Source organism: Molossus molossus, unplaced genomic scaffold, assembly GCF_014108415.1.
Source record: "Molossus molossus isolate mMolMol1 unplaced genomic scaffold, mMolMol1.p scaffold_m16_p_8, whole genome shotgun sequence".
Lineage (NCBI taxonomy): Eukaryota > Metazoa > Chordata > Mammalia > Chiroptera > Molossidae > Molossus > Molossus molossus.
Window position 1 is genome coordinate 85,298,232 of NW_023425402.1, and position 19,819 is coordinate 85,318,050.

General features: G+C 40.5%; 1 protein-coding gene across 2 annotated transcripts in view; it reads right to left on the minus strand.

The window, feature by feature from the left end:
* Nucleotides 1–2,588: 2,588 nt before the first annotated feature.
* STX7 (syntaxin 7) overlaps nucleotides 2,589–19,819 on the minus strand; it is a 39,902-nt gene continuing 22,671 nt past the window's right edge. For both annotated transcript variants that reach the window (XM_036248274.1, XM_036248275.1), the window contains exons 3-10: nucleotides 16,241–16,310; nucleotides 13,645–13,738; nucleotides 12,819–12,956; nucleotides 11,726–11,778; nucleotides 11,104–11,200; nucleotides 9,826–9,898; nucleotides 5,136–5,218; nucleotides 2,589–2,856 (exon numbers count right to left, since the gene is read on the minus strand). In XM_036248274.1, the coding sequence (XP_036104167.1) occupies nucleotides 2,767–2,856; nucleotides 5,136–5,218; nucleotides 9,826–9,898; nucleotides 11,104–11,200; nucleotides 11,726–11,778; nucleotides 12,819–12,956; nucleotides 13,645–13,738; nucleotides 16,241–16,310 (698 nt within the window). In that variant the 3' untranslated portion in view covers nucleotides 2,589–2,766. The remainder of the gene's footprint in view (nucleotides 2,857–5,135; nucleotides 5,219–9,825; nucleotides 9,899–11,103; nucleotides 11,201–11,725; nucleotides 11,779–12,818; nucleotides 12,957–13,644; nucleotides 13,739–16,240; nucleotides 16,311–19,819) is intronic.

Here is a 19,819-nt window from a genome sequence, read left to right on the forward strand (position 1 = left end):
CGTTACAACATCTTTTTCTACATAACGAAACAAAAGTTACACCAACTAGAAAGGCTCTTCTGCACTTTCCTTGCTAAACTGCAGACTGGTTTTGTGGAACGAGTAGTCTTCCAACGTCATTTCTGTTTTCATTAAAAATTTGTCTAGAAAGATTGGTATTCAAAACACGTTTTTGTGTAGAAAATTTTACCATTTTTAACAAAGCAGCGAAGACCCCAAAGGACTCAGTGGCAACCTCTCCGCGGAGCAGTGTTCAGTCAGCGATGCAGAGGCTGCACGGGACGCGGCAGGCTCAGTGCGCCTGACTCCAGATGCTGCGTCCGAGGTTTGCTGTCCTAGACTGAGTTCCACCTGTTCCCATATCTACATATTTCAGTGGAGTTCATCCATGCCCACTAGAAAAGTTGCATTATGTTGAAATGACAATTATTCTTTTACCATCAATCACTGTACAAAACTAAAACATTTTCATAATATTTAATAACCGACACAATGACCAAATACTTCATGCCACACTGTCATTCCATTTAAGCTGGTTAACCTGTCTGCGTCATTCTGGAGTGTCTTTGGAGCACACTATTGAACAGTATGTGTCACTTGATAAGGAAACTTCTTCAGTTTGAGACTGCCTCAAACAGATTCCGATAAGTTGACAGTCATTAAATCAACTCAAATGTTATTTTGTATAGTGTGAGCTCTGTCACTTCTATAGTGATTCCAAAACTAATCTAAAGGAAAACTTCAAGAATTAAAAAAATTTGGCTACTGTACCACATTTTTTTCTAATTAAGACTATTCTGTGTATTCCAAATATTTTGTGCAAATACCCCTTCAAGTTTCAAGATTCTTAAAAGAATGCAAGCCACAGAAGTTCCTGGTTTTAGTCATTGATCTGTGTCCCAGTTAAAATCACTTACACATTATTACACTTTAAATAGTGGTGCTGAAGTCATGCCAATAAAATTAAGTACTTTTGCTGTTACTGAGGACTTACGGTGAAATAGAAGTAAATGTGTTTGCCTTTATACTAACATTTATCAAGTACAACTGTGGGGGGAAAAATGAAGTGAGTTGTGAAAGTTACTGGGACTTTTGTAGCCATAAGATACTGGTACATGACATGAAACAGCATGCTCCTCTGCACTTCCAAAGAGAAGAATGTTCGAGAAAGCCTGGGGGGCTCCCGCTGACTTGAGCCCAGGTAGAAAGTGTGAATTTTCCCTACATTACCCAGGTTCACGAAAGCAAGCTGATTCTGGTAAACAGACAGTCTCAAAGTTTCTAATCACTCACTCACAAAAGTTTTCTACAGTCCATTTTGTAGGAAAAAATTGAGTTTTACTGTCATGAAAAGTAACTTTTACCTGCTAGGGATAAAACCTTTCAAATTTGCCAATGAAAACCGAGTGCCGCGGTACCCAGGAGGGCTGGTGCTAAGCCCTCTGCTGGGCGTCCGGCAGCACAGTGGCAGAAGTGGGAGCTAAGTACCAAGTGTCAGTCTCGTGGAGGCAGAGTCCTCAGGAAATAGAACTGTGCAGACACTTTTCAAATCCTCTTTATTTTGGTTGCACATGTACTATTTAGTTACTTAATATTTTATTGTTCCCATTTGAAGTTCATAGTTTGCCATGTGAAACACTGCTTTCACTATCAAACTGCAAGGTAAGAACATTATAAAATACAAACTATAAACTAAGATAATTCTCTTTACAGTATTCAGATTAGTGCATTAAAACAACATTGACTTAAAAAGGCAAGTTAGTCAATTGGCAAACATCCAATTCCTTTTCCAATAAAGGATGCTACAAAATGGTACTCAGGGTAAACACTACATTTTAAGTGCTAGGTGCTGAAACACTAATTGTGGAACAGTAACCTCCCCAACAATTTTGACCTTAGGTTAGGTTACATTATTCTATAGGATGTAAGGAAAGGCCATGGATTCCCATTATAACAGCTGTGGAGATGCACGGCAGATAACAGGTTGGGACCTTTAGAATTCTAACACAATAGGGATCCATGTGTCACACTCTTGCTCCAAATCACATTAAACATTTATAGTGAATACACATTCCCCAGTAAATGTCAGATTTAAACAGAGCCTCTGTACAATCGATCCTTAGTATTTCACTAGGCAACCCACAGCAAATGCTTAATATATACACATCAGGTATGAGAAATATTACAGAGAATTGTTCATTGATTCCATTCAGAGTAATCAAGGGTCTTAAGAGAAGACAAACAATAAAAGTTAAATAGATAATCTGATGGTATAAACCAGAAAAAAAAAAAGCAACACAAACAGATACATTTATTTTTTTAAGTTATTGAGAATATTTTCTCTGTAGGCCCTAATCAAAATTTGAGGTTTTTAATTGAAGTGTCACAAATCTGGGTGCATGTTACACTGTGACAGAGAGACAGATGCCCACAGAACACACACACACACCTTTAAATTTATTAATTCCAAAATCTAAGTCAATAGGATAAATAAATTATACATGAAAAACATACAATGTGGGCAAAACACTAAGACTTATTAGACCGAAAATCATGGGCATTATGCCAGCAGTGATATTTAGAAAAACTTTCAGTATTAGAAAATATCAGATTTATTCCAAAGGAAACTTCCCCCCAAATAAAAACAGAAGTATAGAAACCACTCTTTATGCAATACCTTTGAAATAATAATAATAAAAAACCATGATTACAGGAACCTTCCTACACATTTTAGGTAACAGTGCAACAGTGTGCTCCTTCATAATTCTAGCCTTTCACTGCCAAAATGACACCAATAATTACAACTCCGATGACAAGGAGAGAAATGATGATGCACAGGGTTTTTCTGGATTTGCGCTGCAGATGCAAAAACAAACATATGTTTACAAATGTAGTGAAGTATCACCATAGCAACTGAAAATCAACTGGTTCATTCTAGAATAAGATCAATAGTAATTCGTTGCCCCCAAATTCTTGGCTGTATTGTTTTTCTCAAAAATCTCTTTAATACACATGGAACTATTTTTTCAAAAATATTCTTCTTGAGTTAATGGGACAATTCAAGAGGTAATTATTCAACGTTTGTTGGTAATTGGGTGGAGGAGGGAAGGTTAGAAGACAGAAAAATAAGTTACTGATTAAGCAATAAAGACTGAGGTTACCTCTGCATGAAAACAAAGAACAGCAAAAAGCTTATACATAATCAATAATACTGTCATAAATATGTATGGCATCAGATGAGTACTGGACTTACTGAGGTGACCACTTCGTAAGGTATATATATAGCTAATCACTATGTTGTTCACCTGAAACTAATATGATATCATATGCCAACTATAATTGAAAAATACATTGTTTTAAAAAAGCTATTCTTCAAAATGAGTTCTCTGAAAATATCAGCAAGAGTAAGTGTCTGGCAATTTTTCCCAAGGTTTATTTATTAGTTTCCAAAATCATTCTCATTCTTCAATGTTAATGAAAACTGCATTCAAAATCTCAACATACAAATAAAAAACAGAGGCAAAAATTTAAGACACAGTCATTCAAAATACACAGGTTAGGGATCTGTCCCGTCTTCGTTCCCAGCCCAGCTGCTGATCTCTACATTTCCTTATGGCCTGTGGGTCTCACAGCAGCATGCAGGGATCCTTCTTCTTGCAGAGTAGAAAAGTTTATAAATTTACTTTGTGTCAACCAGAAGTATGACTACATTTTTAAAAGATTATGTTTCTGACTCTGAAGTTACCCCAAAAACCATGATTATTTCAGTATTCCACATACGCATCTAATGCTTCAATTAAAGACTCCTTATATATAAAACACAATTCCTCTAAACTTTACAAGTTTCAATATCCTGCTTACATATTTGCCCCAGACCCCACGTGGTGACCCCAGACGTGTAACGCACCTTTATGAAGAATCATGGGTGTTCCCTACAGTATAGCTATTACCTGGGGAACCCTCCCGAGGGCTGGGTAGTGCGGGCCTTGGGGTGCTGCAGTGATAAGAACATTTATAACCTTCCTGTACGCTCATGGTCCACCCAACCTATTTAGATGCACCCTGCTTTGCAAAGGCAGGAGTTTATTATCGAGGCTTCAAGTAGGACTATGGGAAAGCGGCTCTTTTCCCAGGGTTTGTGTTGCGTTTTCTCGGTCTATGACATAATGACTTTAATTCTGCAGAGGTACGTATCTGAATCACACACACATAGACGGTAAATACAAGGTACTTTATCGGTGAATTGTCTATAACTCAGTGTTCTCTGTGCAGCTTCCCTGTTCTCTGCGTATCACCGAATGTATGGTATCTGTCCCGCAAAAAACGGAATTGACATTTAAAGGAACTTTTACAGTTAGTGAGAAAAGTGAAAAGTGAGACAAAATATCTAAGATGGTAAAAATCCTAGTTATTTTCTAAGAAGGTAACAAGGTGTGAGATAATATTATTGACAACAACAACAAAAATAAAGCTTTGAAATGGAAGTCAAATCTTAGGGTGGGACTTAGTGGTTTCCAAATAGCCTGGCCTCATCCTTGTCGAACATCAAAGTTCTACATATTAAACAACAGATTGATAGTTCATGGTCGTAACATTTATATAGCACTTCACACATCCTTTATATAGGACACATACATACGACCTCCTTGTAGTAACCTGACTTACACACAGTTTATTCCCAGTGAAGGGTCTGCTGAATGCTGACAGAACACCTATCGTCAAGGACACTCTAATTTCTGGACCTGAAGAGATGTCTCCAGGACATACATCTTTGCCTCTTTAATCCAGTGTCATCGACAACAAAGGGAAGAGAAGGGAGAAGGTAACAGTGAGAAATGGCCATCACGGGGGTTCAAGGTTGGAATGTGACGGTGCCACCAAGGCTGTCGGAAAAGCCCGGAGTCCCCCATCGCTCCCTTCAGGACTTCAAACATTAAAGTTCCCATCCCTGTGGCTGCGACTCTGGTTCAACCCTGAAAATATTCAGGCTAAACTGTTTTACATCTCTGGCATTTCTGACCTGTCTTCCATGGGATTTTAAACATCAACATCTCCAGCCACTGTAAACCTGATCTCACACACACACACACACACACAGCCCAAGTTATAAGATGATTTATTACAGTTAACATTACCTGATAATCAGATGCCCTGGACAGTTGCTGGTTTGCTTGTTGGACGTGCACCTCTGCATTTTCAACGTTGGCTTCTATGCTGTCTGTAAAATAAAACACATGCCCGCACAACCATTAAACATGTGTTGATGCTATAGTGACTGAGCTGCACACATCACTGGACTCCATTCCAGGGAAGATTAAACATGTTCATTATCCAAAGGTGAAGATCACTTACTATCCGAGCTTTTAGGGTGAAAATAGAGAACTGAAAGCTGTCATTGCTCTGGGGCCACCACCAACCCACTTCTGTGTGAAGCCTGGCCCTCCCGGGGGGCCCGCGCAGCCCTCTCAAGAGATGACAGTCCTCCTTCTCACCCTCCTGCACCTGAACAGGTGTGGCTTTGCAGCATGAGACCCGTCTCAATTCCGAGATGCGGCTTCAACTCTCAGTTTTGAGAGTCTGACTTAGAACTATTCACACTGTCTGTTCTGACACAGTCTCAACTGTTTTAAAGCTCATGCTATCAAATTCAACCACCCCATCTTGCTGCAGACATCTATACATCTCATGGTCTTTTCTTCTCATTCCTTGAATATATCTGCGTCCCCGACTCACTGATGTTTTCTTCATTCCTTTTCCTATTATCCCTATCACCCATTTCGATACCCAGCTGATGACCCAACAGCATGGCCTCTCAGTCCCTTGAGCACACATTTGACTTTACCTGTTACCTTTTCTCAGACCCTTTCACTTTCACGATCATGTCCCAAACTTGGTCACCTCAAATAACTGCAGCTTCTCCATAAGCTGTTTCAAATTCCTCTCTGTTCACCACCTGCTACTTCACAGCTCATTCCTTTTAACATGCCGCCTTCATGGTCCCACACACACTTCATGTCCCATCTTCCCTCCTTACTGAGCCGGATCCCATGGGCCATCACTGATCCTGCTTTCTTGCCTTCATCCTCGGCCCTTACTCCTCCACATCGGTCACCTGACATGACAAAACCCCTACCCGTCCGAGGCAGCTGAACCTATGCTGACTTATTTCATGTTTGATCTGTGACTGCCACGCAAGCCCACCTCACGTCCCTAACTCCTAGGAGACCTGCCGTACTTGCTGGCATACTTTCTCCTTTCTCCTCAAATTCTCACGCCTCCCTGTGCACATTGTTCTCAGCCAGTGCCCTTGATGCCAGGTCACTGAGGTACCAGGAACAATCAGACGACAGTCCCATATTCTCCTCCGGCCCTCCTCGCCAACTAGAGGCTGCATGCCTGTGCTCCGGCTCCTCCTGCGCAGTGAGGCTCTGCCCATGCTCTCCGCTCCTGCACCTTATCCCACTCCTTGTCAGCTGACTGGAGGCCGCACGCCTGTGCTCCAGCTCCCCCTGTGCAGCGAGGCTCTGCACATGCTCTCCGCTCCTGCACCTTATCCCACTCCTTGTCAGCCGACTAGAGGCCGCACGCCTGTGCTCCAGCTCCCCCTGTGCAGCGAGGCTCTGCACATGCTCTCCGCTCCTGCACCTTATCCCACTCCTTGTCAGCTGACTGGAGGCCGCACACCTGTGCTCCAGCTCCCCCTGTGCAGCGAGGCTCTGCACATGCTCTCCGCTCCTGCACCTTATCCCACTCCTTGTCAGCTGACTGGAGGCCGCACGCCTGTGCTCCAGCTCCCCCTGTGCAGCGAGGCTCTGCACATGCTCTCCGCTCCTGCACCTTATCCCACTCCTTGTCAGCCGACTAGAGGCCGCACGCCTGTGCTCCGGCTCCTCCTGTGCAGCGAGGCTCTGCCCATGCTCTCCGCTCCTGCACCTTATCCCACTCCTTGTCAGCCGACTAGAGGCCGCACGCCTGTGCTCCGGCTCCTCCTGTGCAGCGAGGCTCTGCCCATGCTCTCCGCTCCTGCACCTTATCCCACTCCTTGTCAGCTGACTGGAGGCCGCACACCTGTGCTCCGGCTCCCCCTGTGCAGGGAGGCTCTGCCCATGCTCTCCGCTCCTGCACCTTATCCCACTCCTTGTCAGCTGACTGGAGGCCGCACGCCTGTGCTCCGGCTCCTGTGCAGCGAGGCTCTGCCCATGCTCTCCGCTCCTGCACCTTATCCCACTCCTTGTCAGCTGACTGGAGGCCGCACGCCTGTGCTCCGGCTCCTGTGCAGCGAGGCTCTGCCCATGCTTTCCTCTCCTGCACCTTATCCCACTCCTTGTCAGCCGACTAGAGGCCGCACGCCTGTGCTCCTGCTCCTCCTGTGCAGTGAGGCTCTGCCCATGCTCTCCGCTCCTGCACCTTATCCCACTCCTTGTCAGCCGACTAGAAGCTGCACGCCTGTACTCCGGCTCCTCCTGCGCAGTGAGGCTCTGCCCATGCTCTCCACTCCTGCACCTTATCCCACTCCTTGTCAGCCGACTAGAGGCCGCACGCCTGTGCTCCGGCTCCTCCTGTGCAGCGAGGCTCTGCCCATGCTCTCCGCTCCTGCACCTTATCCCACTCCTTGTCAGCCAGCTCAAAGACCTCAGCCCAGCAACTTTCCTCTTCCTCACTCAGCCACAATATTTCTTTCCCTTATGAATCATTCCCATCAATCCTGCAGCTGCCATCTTCTAAACACGCAAACCAAAACACCTCGATACCCTACATCCGCTCACTGCGACGACCTTTGCTCCCCTTTCCAGCCTACCCTTCAAACAGGGTCTACACCTGCTGACTCCAGATGTTCTCCTCCCACTGTCCGGAGCCTCCCTTACCACGTTTCCACCAACACAGCTCTCATCCGAGTCCCCTGCGCCCCACACACTTCAATTCAGCAGTCGACTCTATATCCTGTTTCCTTAACCTAACACAGCAGCATCTGAAACAGCTGATAAGCCTTAACTGTTGAGGCCCTTTCCACCTTCCAAACCACGACATGCACTCGGTTTCCCTCGAATCACTGGCTAAGCCTTCTTAGTCCTGTTGCTGCTTCCGCCTCAGCTCTGGGTTCTACGTCAGGGGTCAGCTCCACTCTGTCAGGGGCAGAGAGCAAATACTTTCAGCTCTGTGGTTCACTTCTGTCGTGCTCAGTTCTGCCTCTGCACGAGAGCTGCCGGAGAGACCACGCTCTCAATGTTTACAGCACCCAGGGCTGTCTGCACACCCTCCTCTCTATCTGCACTGCCCGGGACGACCTCACCGAATCCCATGGCTTTAGCCACCAGCTTGTGCAGACGACTCCCAGGTTTACACGCCCACCCCAGACTGTTCCTCTGAACTCCATGTTCAATGCCTCTCAAACCTCCAGCGGGGTGTCAACTGGCACCCCAACCTTAACATATCCAAAAATTACTGATTTATATCTAGTCAGACCTGCTCCAGTTAAAGATTTCCTCATCTCAGCAAATGGAAACACCATCACCTTTGTGGGCCAGGCCAGAACCTGTTATCCTTGAATTAACTCTCATAGCCATATATCCGGCTAGTCAGTCAAACTTTTTGGAACTACATTTAAACACATATCCAGAATCCCTGCCCTTCTCACGACTTCTTTGCTTCCATCCGACCCAAGGCGATGTAACTGCTCACCTGGATTCCTGTAATAGCCTTTCCAGTGGTCTCTGCTTTGGGTCTTACCCCTACACAGCCTGTTCTCAACCTAGAAGCCAGGGTGAGTCTTAAAACCTAAGTCATACTATAGCACTCCTCTGCTCAAATCTTCTATGGCTTTCCTTCTATCAATACCATCAGAAGCCCTTACAGTGGTCCAGGGTCCCACATGACGGCATCCCCGTGACTCCTGCCGTCACCTCCATCTTCCTCATGCTCTTGTCACTCACCAGAGATGTCAGGTGTGCTTCTGCCTGAACCCCAGTACCTGTATTTGTTCCTGTATACAGCAGGTACTCAATAAATATGTGTTTGCTACACAAATGACTTTTGAAATTTTACCTTGTGATCTACTGGGGTGAGAGAAAAGGCTAAGAATGGACAAATAATACTTATATCGAACTATAGGTTCAAGTACGTTAACTGAACCAAATTCAGAAAATATATTTAATGTATCTTTAGATATATATTCCTCTTCATACTTCAAAATGACAAAATATCTTCATATTTATATTTCAAAATAGACAAAAGGATCAGGACCCTGGTCAGTGCTGACAACTACACCTTAAATGAATCACTGTTTCATTTAAAACTTTAAGGGAGTCTTAGTCACTGATTTATTTTTTAAAAGAATTTTGAGCATCTAAGTAATACTACTAAATTAATCTACCAAAAAGCTATTAGAATGAATGATCAGGCAAATAGCTACCTATTCCCTCTAATCTAAAAATCAAGAGAGCACACGCACAATTATAAATAGCACAAATTTCCCCCAAAGTCCTTATTGTGATGAGAATTAAATCGGGGTGAGAGTAAAACCAGAGGTCCTGGGAATGAGCTAAAATGATGTTACATGGTGCCTTCCATAATCTCGGCAGTAGGACCTGATTGAATTTGAGTCCTCTGAAATAGATGAGGCTGGTCATTTCAATCATTAGGAGCCAAAAATGAGATCTGTTTTAGATAATGCCAAGGGTGATCTCTGTCGGCTGTAGACTATGTTTTTGATTCCAGAGGAACAAAAAGACAGAGAGGGAGGAGCAGTCCCTCTTGTCTGAGAAGTAATCACAGGTGAACTGCAGGGAGTTCGCTCACACCTCACGGAATGTAATCAGCAGGGCTTACCTATCACATCTCCTTGCTCATGAATCATCATTCCCAAATCTTTAAATATTTCATTAATATCCATAATATCAGCCTAAGAGAAAAAGGCACATATTATTCAAATCAGCAATCCAGTCCCCAATCCACAGAAGGGGAACATAAAAAAAAACCCAAACCGCCATACATAGAGATTTAATACATAAATTTTGGAAACATCAGAAAACTATTTTACTATAAGCAATCCCAAGTAAGTAGAGCTTGAATAACAGTAACCAGTTCTCTAGAACAAGTTTGTGACATTAAAAGTATCAAGAAAGGCAGGATGGAAATGAAGGATCTAGGTTAGAAAAGGGCTGTGGTTACTGAGTTTATGTTATATAATCTGATTTGTTTTGTTAACACAAGCATTAGTTTTGCTATTTCCTCACAAGGGTACACAATATTCTTGTTATGATATATTTCTGGTAAAAATGTATACATTAATTTGACAACTTAAAAGAATAAAACATTAGATGTCAATTTAAAGTCACACATTACAAACTTTGAATTGCAAATTCATGACATAGTGATGGATAAAAAAGTTCTAAATTTACTTTTCTTCAATACATAATAACTACTATTTTGCCTGATAAAAGAGTAAAGTTTGTTCAGGAGGGGTGGGGCAATTTTCAGTCACCCCGTGCCTCAGTTTCCCCATCTGTAATATGGCGATGATAATGTGACAGCTAACCACGTCACAAAGATTTATGAGAACTAAACGAGACACGGACACACAGAGCCTATCACATAGCACTCGGCACATGGAAGCCCTCAATCAACTGCACCTACGGTTAGCTATTAGTAGCCCACCTCCTAACAGGTAGGTGCTGTAAGAACTAAGGTTTTAAATCTTTCTGATGTCATAAACATACTAAAGAGAAATAAAATACTTTTGAAGCCCTTGTAAAAGTTATCATACACGCAGGGGATTTGTGTACCATGTGCCACGGAAGCCATCCAGTCTTGCTGAACAGACATTTCTCTCTAGACTGATAATTCTTTCAATATAAGGTGACCTCAGCTAACAGAATTTAAAAAAAGAAAAGCTAGAGTGGAAGAGAGTATATTCTCTTATCCCAGCACAAATTCTAAAGAGATTTTTTTTTAAAAGGCATTACTCTAATTTATATGAGAAATGCCACCAAATTTATCTATTCCTTTAGCGTCCTCTCTCGACCCGTCTCCCGGCGTTGCTAAGCTTCGTGAGCACAAGCTCGCTGAGAACAGGGCCGCAGGCTATCTCCACGATGTAAGGCTTACTTCCAGTTGCCTAATTGAAGACTCTCGCTCATGGATGAGGCGCAGGTCGTCCTCTGTGATCTCGTCATCCTGCACCTGTGCTTGAGGTTGAGTCTGGCTAATAAAAAGAAAAGAATAAGGAAAAAGGAAAGACTGTACTAAAACAAGGGGATTTCCTTCCTATTTAAAAATACTAAATAGAATATTTTTTCAAAGTCACAGACTTGCTCAAATTCTTAGAGCAGAAATAATCAAATTTTACTCTTATTCCATTTCACTGACACTATTTTTTTGAGAATTATGATTTAATTATTAGAAGCTGTATCTGGCAACTGGATATTTTTTGTCAGTTGACTTAATCCTCACCCAAGAGAATAATCTTATGAAATAATAATTAAGTAATATTTATTTGGACAAATAATTATAAAGTACTATTTCTATATTGGGATATTTTTATATATTTATATATTGTACAAATACAGAAACTTTTTCAAATTTATTACTTGTTTTCTACTTATAAGTAATTTAGGAGAGTCATGACATAATATACTGAAAGCTTTTCATTCTGTTCTAGGGACCATAATGGATAAAATGTATTAAAATAAGTATCTTTTGATTCTGTATAATGTTTTATACTTCTTACCTTTCCCACGATACAAGATTCCTTTCCTTTGAGCTCTCCTCAGGAAAACCGCCCTGAATAATTTAGTAACAGAGTGGATTGAGAAGGGGCAAAGAAAAAAACACAACTGACATTTTCCCTTATAACAATCTAGACTGTTTCACATGCGCATGTGAATATAAGGGTAAAGAAAAAAAATTTTTGTTCCCAACTCTTTCTACGACTAATAAAATTGTATCTTCAGATGACAAGGATGGCATTCATTAAATATTCCCAAAAGTCATATAATAAATATTATGTAATTAAAATGTAACATTGTCTTGGAAACCAATTCTACATTAAAGAACAAGAAAACAGCTTGTGCTAGTTTCTAAGGGAATTTTAAATTAGACTAAGTCAAAATTCTACTCTAAATGATCTCTTCATTTATTTTCTCGCGGTGAATATTCTTCAGTATTTGTATAATATATTCACTCTGTTCGTTTCCACCTTCACACAAACCAGGAGTGAAGTCCTCTCTACACTAGCATGAACACCCAGTGACAGCTTCAAGTTCAAGTAAATGCAGAAATATTATTAAGGATTTGACCCCTAGTCTTTTCTAACAAAATATTTCTGTATTTAAAAAAAAAAATTTTTTTTATCCTCACCCACGGACATTTTTGCATTTATCTTGAGATAGAGCAGGAGGGAGAGAGGGAGGAAGAAAGAGACAGAAACATCGATGTGAGACACACCGACTGGCTGCCACCCACATGACCCTAACTGGGGCCGGGGACAAACTGCAACCGAGGTACGTGCCATTAGCAGAAATTGAACCCAGGACTCTCTGGTCCGCAGGCTGACGCTCTAACTGCTGAGCCAAACCAGCCAGGGCAATATTTCTGTATTTTTAATATAATCTGTAATCGTTTGTTCCATGGTATGGACAAAATAACCACAGTAATACATAACTACCACCCTTCTTAAAAACTGTGCAAAGCACTTCAAAAGTACTCAAATACTGATTTCTAAGCTTTGACTTAAAAAAAAAAAAAAAAATACCAATGTTGTCTTTTAAGGGATCCCTGCAGAGTCTTAAGTCCATTTTTGTAATGCCGTTTTAAACACTTACAGACACTCTGGAACTGGCCCTCACTCGGGCAACGAAGTCTTTCTCTTTCTCGGCAGCTTGCCTCTGGACCTTCTGAAAGTTTGTCAGTGAAGTGGTAAACTCGGCCACTAAGCGATCCTTCTGTAATTTCCTTTGACGCTGGAGAAAGGGGGATAAAAACCTGCTAGAATCAAGCTGTGAAGTCCCACAGACTTTGCAAAAGTTGTTTCACCACCGGCTGGCTCTTTAGTTAATTCTGAAATTCTCGCTCACTCTGCAATTACAGGGCCTTACTAAATGACTCTCAATACCATTTCGACAGCATGTTCAAACACTGACTACATTAACTTTGAGGCAAAAAGTCCACAATGCTGAATTTCTTACCTAAATTTTCACCCTAACATCTGGGCCATGATATTTAGGTTATTTTAAAGCAGTTCTTCTCCTTCATTTTTTTTTTAACAGGAAAATTAGACTATATACTCTTGCCTACGTAATACTGTCCACTAATAAGCAAGGAAATAAATATGTTACCCTAGGAAGCCTCCCATCCTGAGCGAGTGTGCGTGTTCGGGGGGGTCAGTCCTGGAAGGCCAGGAAACAATTACTCAGGAGGCATTTCTGAGCACTTACTTAATTATGGGTCGGGGCAACTGCATGGAAATAATTTTTGCTTTATTGAACCACAGGATATTACCTGGGCAATTAAATATAGTTGTGTTCTGTGAACTAATCTCAAATAGAATCCCCTCTTTCCCACCCGAATTTCCTTTCCAGCATAACAGTTCAAAGATCCCGGATTCCTTTCACGTTCAATACTTCAACCATGTGTTTTAAAGCTTAATACCTGTTCACTGGGGGTGGTGGGCAGAGATCCAAACTCTTTAATGTACTTATCTGTTTCTTTGGCAAGTTGGTTAGTATATTGCTGCTTCTGTTGCCTACAGTGAGAAACACACATTATGAAGAAAGAACAAATATATTTTGTTAAGCTAAAACTCTGCCACTTGAATCAACTCCGATGAATAGTTTTATAAAAATCACTTTTTTGCCCTGGTCAGCTTGGCTCAGCATTTAGAGCAGCAGCCCTTGGACCAAAGAGTCGTGGGTTCTATTCTGGTCAAGGGCACGCACCTCGGTTGCGGTTCGATCCCTGGCCCTGGTTGGAGTCGATGTTTCCCCCCCTCCCCCTTTCCACTCTACCTGAAAATCAACAGAAAAATATCCTCGGTGAGGATGTTTTTCAAACTACTTTTTTATAGACTGGCTCCACATTTCTCATTTCAAGTTCTATTCTTTGATAAATAGTGAGCAAACACTACATGGGAAGTTCTCTGCTCATGCAGCAGGGGAACCAAACTCTGAGAAATAAATATCAACAGCCATGCAGAAAGGAAGATGACTCAAGCCAACTCGAGACGTGCGATGTCTGATGTTTGAGACACGGGGGGTGTGGGAGCCTTTTATCTGCATCCCACACTGGGAGGTTCGATAAGTAAAGAGGATCTGCTGCCTTAAACTGCCCCGCTCTCAGGTCTCAAGGTACATCTGGCCTCATATATTTCTCTACCTGGGCGTTTACATCCCACAGATACTTAAAAAGAGAAAAGAGAAAGAGGTGATAAATAATAGTACAAATTTAATAGCATTTAAGTTCGTTGCAGGAAAAAAACAACAAAAAAACAGGACACAATAACAGGAGTAAAGATATCAGTATCTACGTCTATCTTGCTAGCTAGCTTATAAAGTAAAAAGATTTCTAATTAAAGAACTTGACACTAAAAATAGCTTGTATTGAGTGGTGTAGCAAAGGAGCAAAGAAAAAAAAGTGTGTATTCATATGATGCTTTATGAATTACAACATCGGTACCTCTCATATGTAGTATCTCTCACTTTAAATATATAGTACTCACACTCAGGATCCTTTAAAATAATGAGATACTACAGAAGAGTATGTTTAAATACAGATATCTGCATTTGACTGATAAGAAAGACTTATAACCTACTTATATCTATTTCCTGAGTACCTTATTTATTTATTTTTTTATCCTCACCAGAGGACATTTTTCCACTTTTGTTCAGATAGAGTGGGAGGGAGAGAGAGGGAGAGAGAGGAAGAGAGAGAGAGAGAGAGAGAGAGAGAGAGAAACTTTAACATGAAAGGAACACATCGAGTGGCTGCCTTCCACACGACCCCCACCAGGGCCGGGGATGAACCACAACGGAGGTCCGTGCCCTTGACAGGAATTGAACCCGCAACTCAATGGTCCACAGGCCGACGCTCTAACTGCTGAGCCAAACCAGCCAGGGCCTAAGTACCTAATATTTAATATGCCTTTTAAAATCTTTAGAAAAAGTAATATAATTAATATTTTAAAAAACTTTAATGATGACTACAGATTCAGAATCTCTGCTATTAATCTTAGCAAAATATTGTAACTATTAAAAATTATATGTTTCTATTTCATTTACTTTACTTTCATAAAATGATGGTTTATTATTTAGCTTTGGGCATTTATACCACCCTGAGATATATACCCAATGGAAAAGTACAATATAAATTAGATAACCACAAATTCTTCAAATTGTACTTCCTAAAAATATGATTATTACCTATCTTTTAATTTCTTCCTCTTCACTTTTTCCTTCCAGCGCTAATATTGTTTGGCATATCACTTATTACATATATATTACTTGAAATTTGTAGCTGTAACAGCACTGAGCTAAAATTTAAAACTCAGGTTCAGAATGATGTTGGGCAAATCATCAAACCCTCTATAGACATGTTTTCCTTACAAGTAAAATGAAAATCATTCTTTTGATTTATCTCACTCCAATTTTATTAGGTTCAGATGAGAAAATGTGTAAAAACACTCTGTAAAACCTGTCACACCACAGAGTATAACTGCGGTTCTTCTAACAGCACAGTTACTGAAATATGTTCTATATACTATATTATAATTGTTTCTTAAAAAAAAAACAGATTAATGCTTTCTGAAATTCAAGTATGTAGGTATGAGTTTTGGAGAATAACTCATATTGGATTCATATTACATCTAAACCAAATAAAAACCTGGTTACTGTAGCACTGTAGGGATTGTTAGCTATAGGAAGTAAATCACACAGAGAAGCTTAGATTACCATTTTTCAAAAGCCATAAAAAACAACCTATTAAAAAAGTATAAGAAAATTAACCAAAGACGTTCTGCTTTGATAGAGTAAGCCAAACAAACAAATAGATAAACAAACAAACATCTGCCTACTCTGGACAGGGGAAAACTTGCACAAAACCTTGGTATAGATAAGAGCACAGAAATACTTCATTAATTTTCCATTGTTTTCTCCAGTAAACATAATAGTACACACTATCAAAGGAATATAAAAATAGTTATTTTTCCCATTCTTCCTTTTTTCTTTTTCATTCTTGTTGTTTAATTACTTACAGCTGTTGCCTCAATTCAGGTGAATCTTGAGGTGTTCCGAGTTGATTCAGACTCCTCTGTATTTCCACAGCTATTGTGATGGAAAATAAACATATACTTGTTACAGATGTTAGGGCAACAGAACATAAGTTAAAAACTATTATAAGCAATTGAAAAGTTAGAAAAACAAAAATACAGAAAACAGTTAAAAAGAGAAATGAATAGCTTATTTGAATCTAATTATTGATACTGAGTTAATTTTCAAGGGGAAATTGTGTATGGGCATTAACAGGAAACTTCACTTATGATACAACAGTATTATAGTCTTCTCTCTCCCATCAGAACATTTAGTGCAATGGCACATGGACTGTCACTTAAAAATTGTGAGGGAAAATAATTGTAACAATTGCACAATTCATTGGAATATACAGTAAATAGGTTATGGTTAATAAATGAGGGAGGAATAACAGAATTTGAAAACATCATTCTTCAGTGATTTCTGTAATAAGTGATGCAAGCAGGGATCACCAAAGGATGCTAAAAGCACAGGATATTCACAGGACCTCAAATGATCACCACAGAGATGGCATTAAGTGTAAAAGCGCTAACTTCATCATAGGTGCATTTGCAGCTTAAGACAAGTAATCAATGTGAGCACCAGCGACGGTCCAAACTGCACTAAGAGCATCCTGACGATGCAAAAGCTAAGTTACAACAGGACCTGTGTATTTTTCTTGCCAAAATATTTAACCAACATCTAGTCATGAGAAAGAACTCAGACCCGTCTAGATTGCAGGATAATCTACAAAACAGCTGGCGCGGATTTTTTAATTGTCAATGTCACAAAAGGAAAAAGTGGACAGCAGGGACCTTTCTACACGAGGAAAGGAAAAGCTCAAAATAATGAAGCACAAAAAGGTATATGATTTTTTTTTACTAGATTCTAAATCAGAAAAAAAAACTGCTATAAAAAACAGTGGGGACAATTGAAGAATCTGAATTTGAAATTAGAATTTGGGTAAGAGATAATAAACAAATGTTGAAAAATGTCAACAATTGATGAACCCAGGTGAAGGGCATATAAAAAGTTCACTGTACTTTTACTTTTCTGTAGGTTTAAAATACTTAAAATTAAAAATTAGGGGTTTAAAATTCATGCTAAGCTCACAAACCAGTTTATAACCAAGGCAATTTTTTTAAAAAAGGCTCCTGCAGTAAGAAAGGGTTCCATCGTTTTACCCGTGTGTGCACATAAAATATCAAGCAGAAAGTAACTGTAAATCCATCTCAAGGCAAAGAACTTTCACATTTCCCAGAACTAGAGAAAAATAATCCAACCCACCCATTCTTTTCACTTAAAATAAGTGGTTTACTTATAGCTTAAATGCTTTTAAATAGTCATTATTTATTTATAGGATCAAGGGAATGATTGTATTCCAAAACACAGGATAACTACTGTTCACTGAAGATGATGTAATGAACACTGCTTTCAGGTCAGAACTGAAAAGTATAAATACTGGAGCCGAATCATAGAGCATATAGCAATTGTTAACCACTCAGCTATCTCTTCTGCTTTTATTTTGGCGGCAGATTTTCTTCTGCAGGGTGGAGAATTCTTGTTTGCTTGTTTAACTTATGGCTGTTTGCAATCAGTTATTTATTTTCTTTTTGACCTCAACAGATTTTCTTGGATTACCTTATAGGAGTTTAAAGCTTTTAGTTTATTTTTTAAGTATATTGATTAGATTAACTGAAGTGTAGACCTCTATAGGATGAAGGCAGGCATTTACCTCATCTCTAGAGGGTTCTTGTCTTTTCAAAAAGTCACATCAAGTCCTGGTGACTCGGTTGTGTGGAGTGTTGCCACATACACCAAAAGGTTTCAAGTTCGATTCCTGGTCAGGGCACATACTCAGGAGGCAACCAATCGATGTTTCTCTCTCTCTCTCAAATCAATAACCATATCCTTAGGTGAGGATAAAAATAATTCTTTTTTAAAAGAAAGTAGATGATTATCTACTATGCTGAAACTAATATAGAATAATATTGAATGTAAATTGTAATTGAAAAAGAAAAAAGGAAGAAAAAAAAAGCTATCACCCACCAAGAAAAAAAAAAAGAATGAGTTCAACTACTTCGGATTGGTCCAGTGGGAGACTAAACCCACCAAGTGGTTATTCCCCTAGTTTGTTTTTAAACAGATATACTCAGCAGCCCCAGTTTTCATCCTTCCTGCCTAAGGGTTTTAGGGAAAGGAAGAGATAATTGGAAACCCCCGGGGCTCTAACAAAACGCTAAACCAAGAGCAACTCCTGTTCCTGTCACGTTGTTCAGAAATGTCACCAACAAGCTAACAAAACGAGACTGGTGAAACCTCCCCCGTCCATTTAGCTGGCCTGTCTGGGGGACGCAGTGGCAAGCAGTCATGACGGCTGGCAGAAGCCTATCCAGACAGTGCCACCAACTGAAATGCTCTTCAAAATGTGATATTTACTAGAACAGATCATCACAAACTCTGGCACCTTGTATAAATCTGCTGATATGATAAGTACGCTTTGTTCTATCCTAAAAACAAATAGGAAACTTGAGAAGGACTTTGCTTTCAATCAGAGAGAAGAGCAGTGAGCTTAATCGTCTTATCTTGGTTACATATGCTCGTATCTCTGTAGTTCAAGCCAGTTTTCAAGGATATTGATCATCTCCTTTAGGACACTACACTGGTCCAACATCTTGCTTATATCTTTTAGGATCTGAAAAGCAAGCAGCAGCATGTACTCAAGGGTCTTGGAAGGATATAAGCATGCCAGCAGGTAGAAGATAAGTTCCACGCAAATATAGGGCCCTCAGTAAAGAATCTTGCCCCTTAATCTGTATGGGTTGTTACTCCTGCAAGTTAATGACACATGGCTTTTCTTTAGAGTCGCAAAACAAATAGGAAACAGTGCTTGGTGAGAATTATGCTGTTCCCACCCATTTTATCTAATGCCCCAAAGGTTGCCTGCTCTGGCTTCAACTCCCCAAAAGAAGAGGTTAGGCAGCAAGTGGTGGTACAAGCAGCTCTACGAGTTGGCTTTAATGACCCGGGTGATCCCACGGTAACTTAACAGCCTGTGTGTTATCAGCATGCTATATGAAACCAGTCCCAAGCCCCAATAGAAAAAAAACAATAGGAGTCCCTTAGAATCTTGAGGCTAAGTCATGCTTTCTTTGGCAAACCTATGTCATCCTTTTGAAGAATAGTTTTGATCTTGTTACTGAGCCCTGGGTTAAAAGTAAACAATGTATACCAGGTCTGAGGTGCCCATTACGCATCAGGTATTACATGACCTTATTGGTATATCTCTTACTACATTTTGTTCTGTGCATATCAGAGCCAGTCTCTCACCCCATCCCTATAGCACTTGTTCAATGGGATAATCAACCAGCAAGGGAGGCAAAAAAGCCACATAAAGGCTCACCAACACGGACTTGCCCTTTCTCACACTCACACGATTGCTGGCAATGCCATCTACTGCTCTGCAGCAACAGCAGCCAGAAGTAAATATGCAACATGACACCGTTCTTGGAGGTATCAGCCAGCCACCCAGCGGCAAGATGATT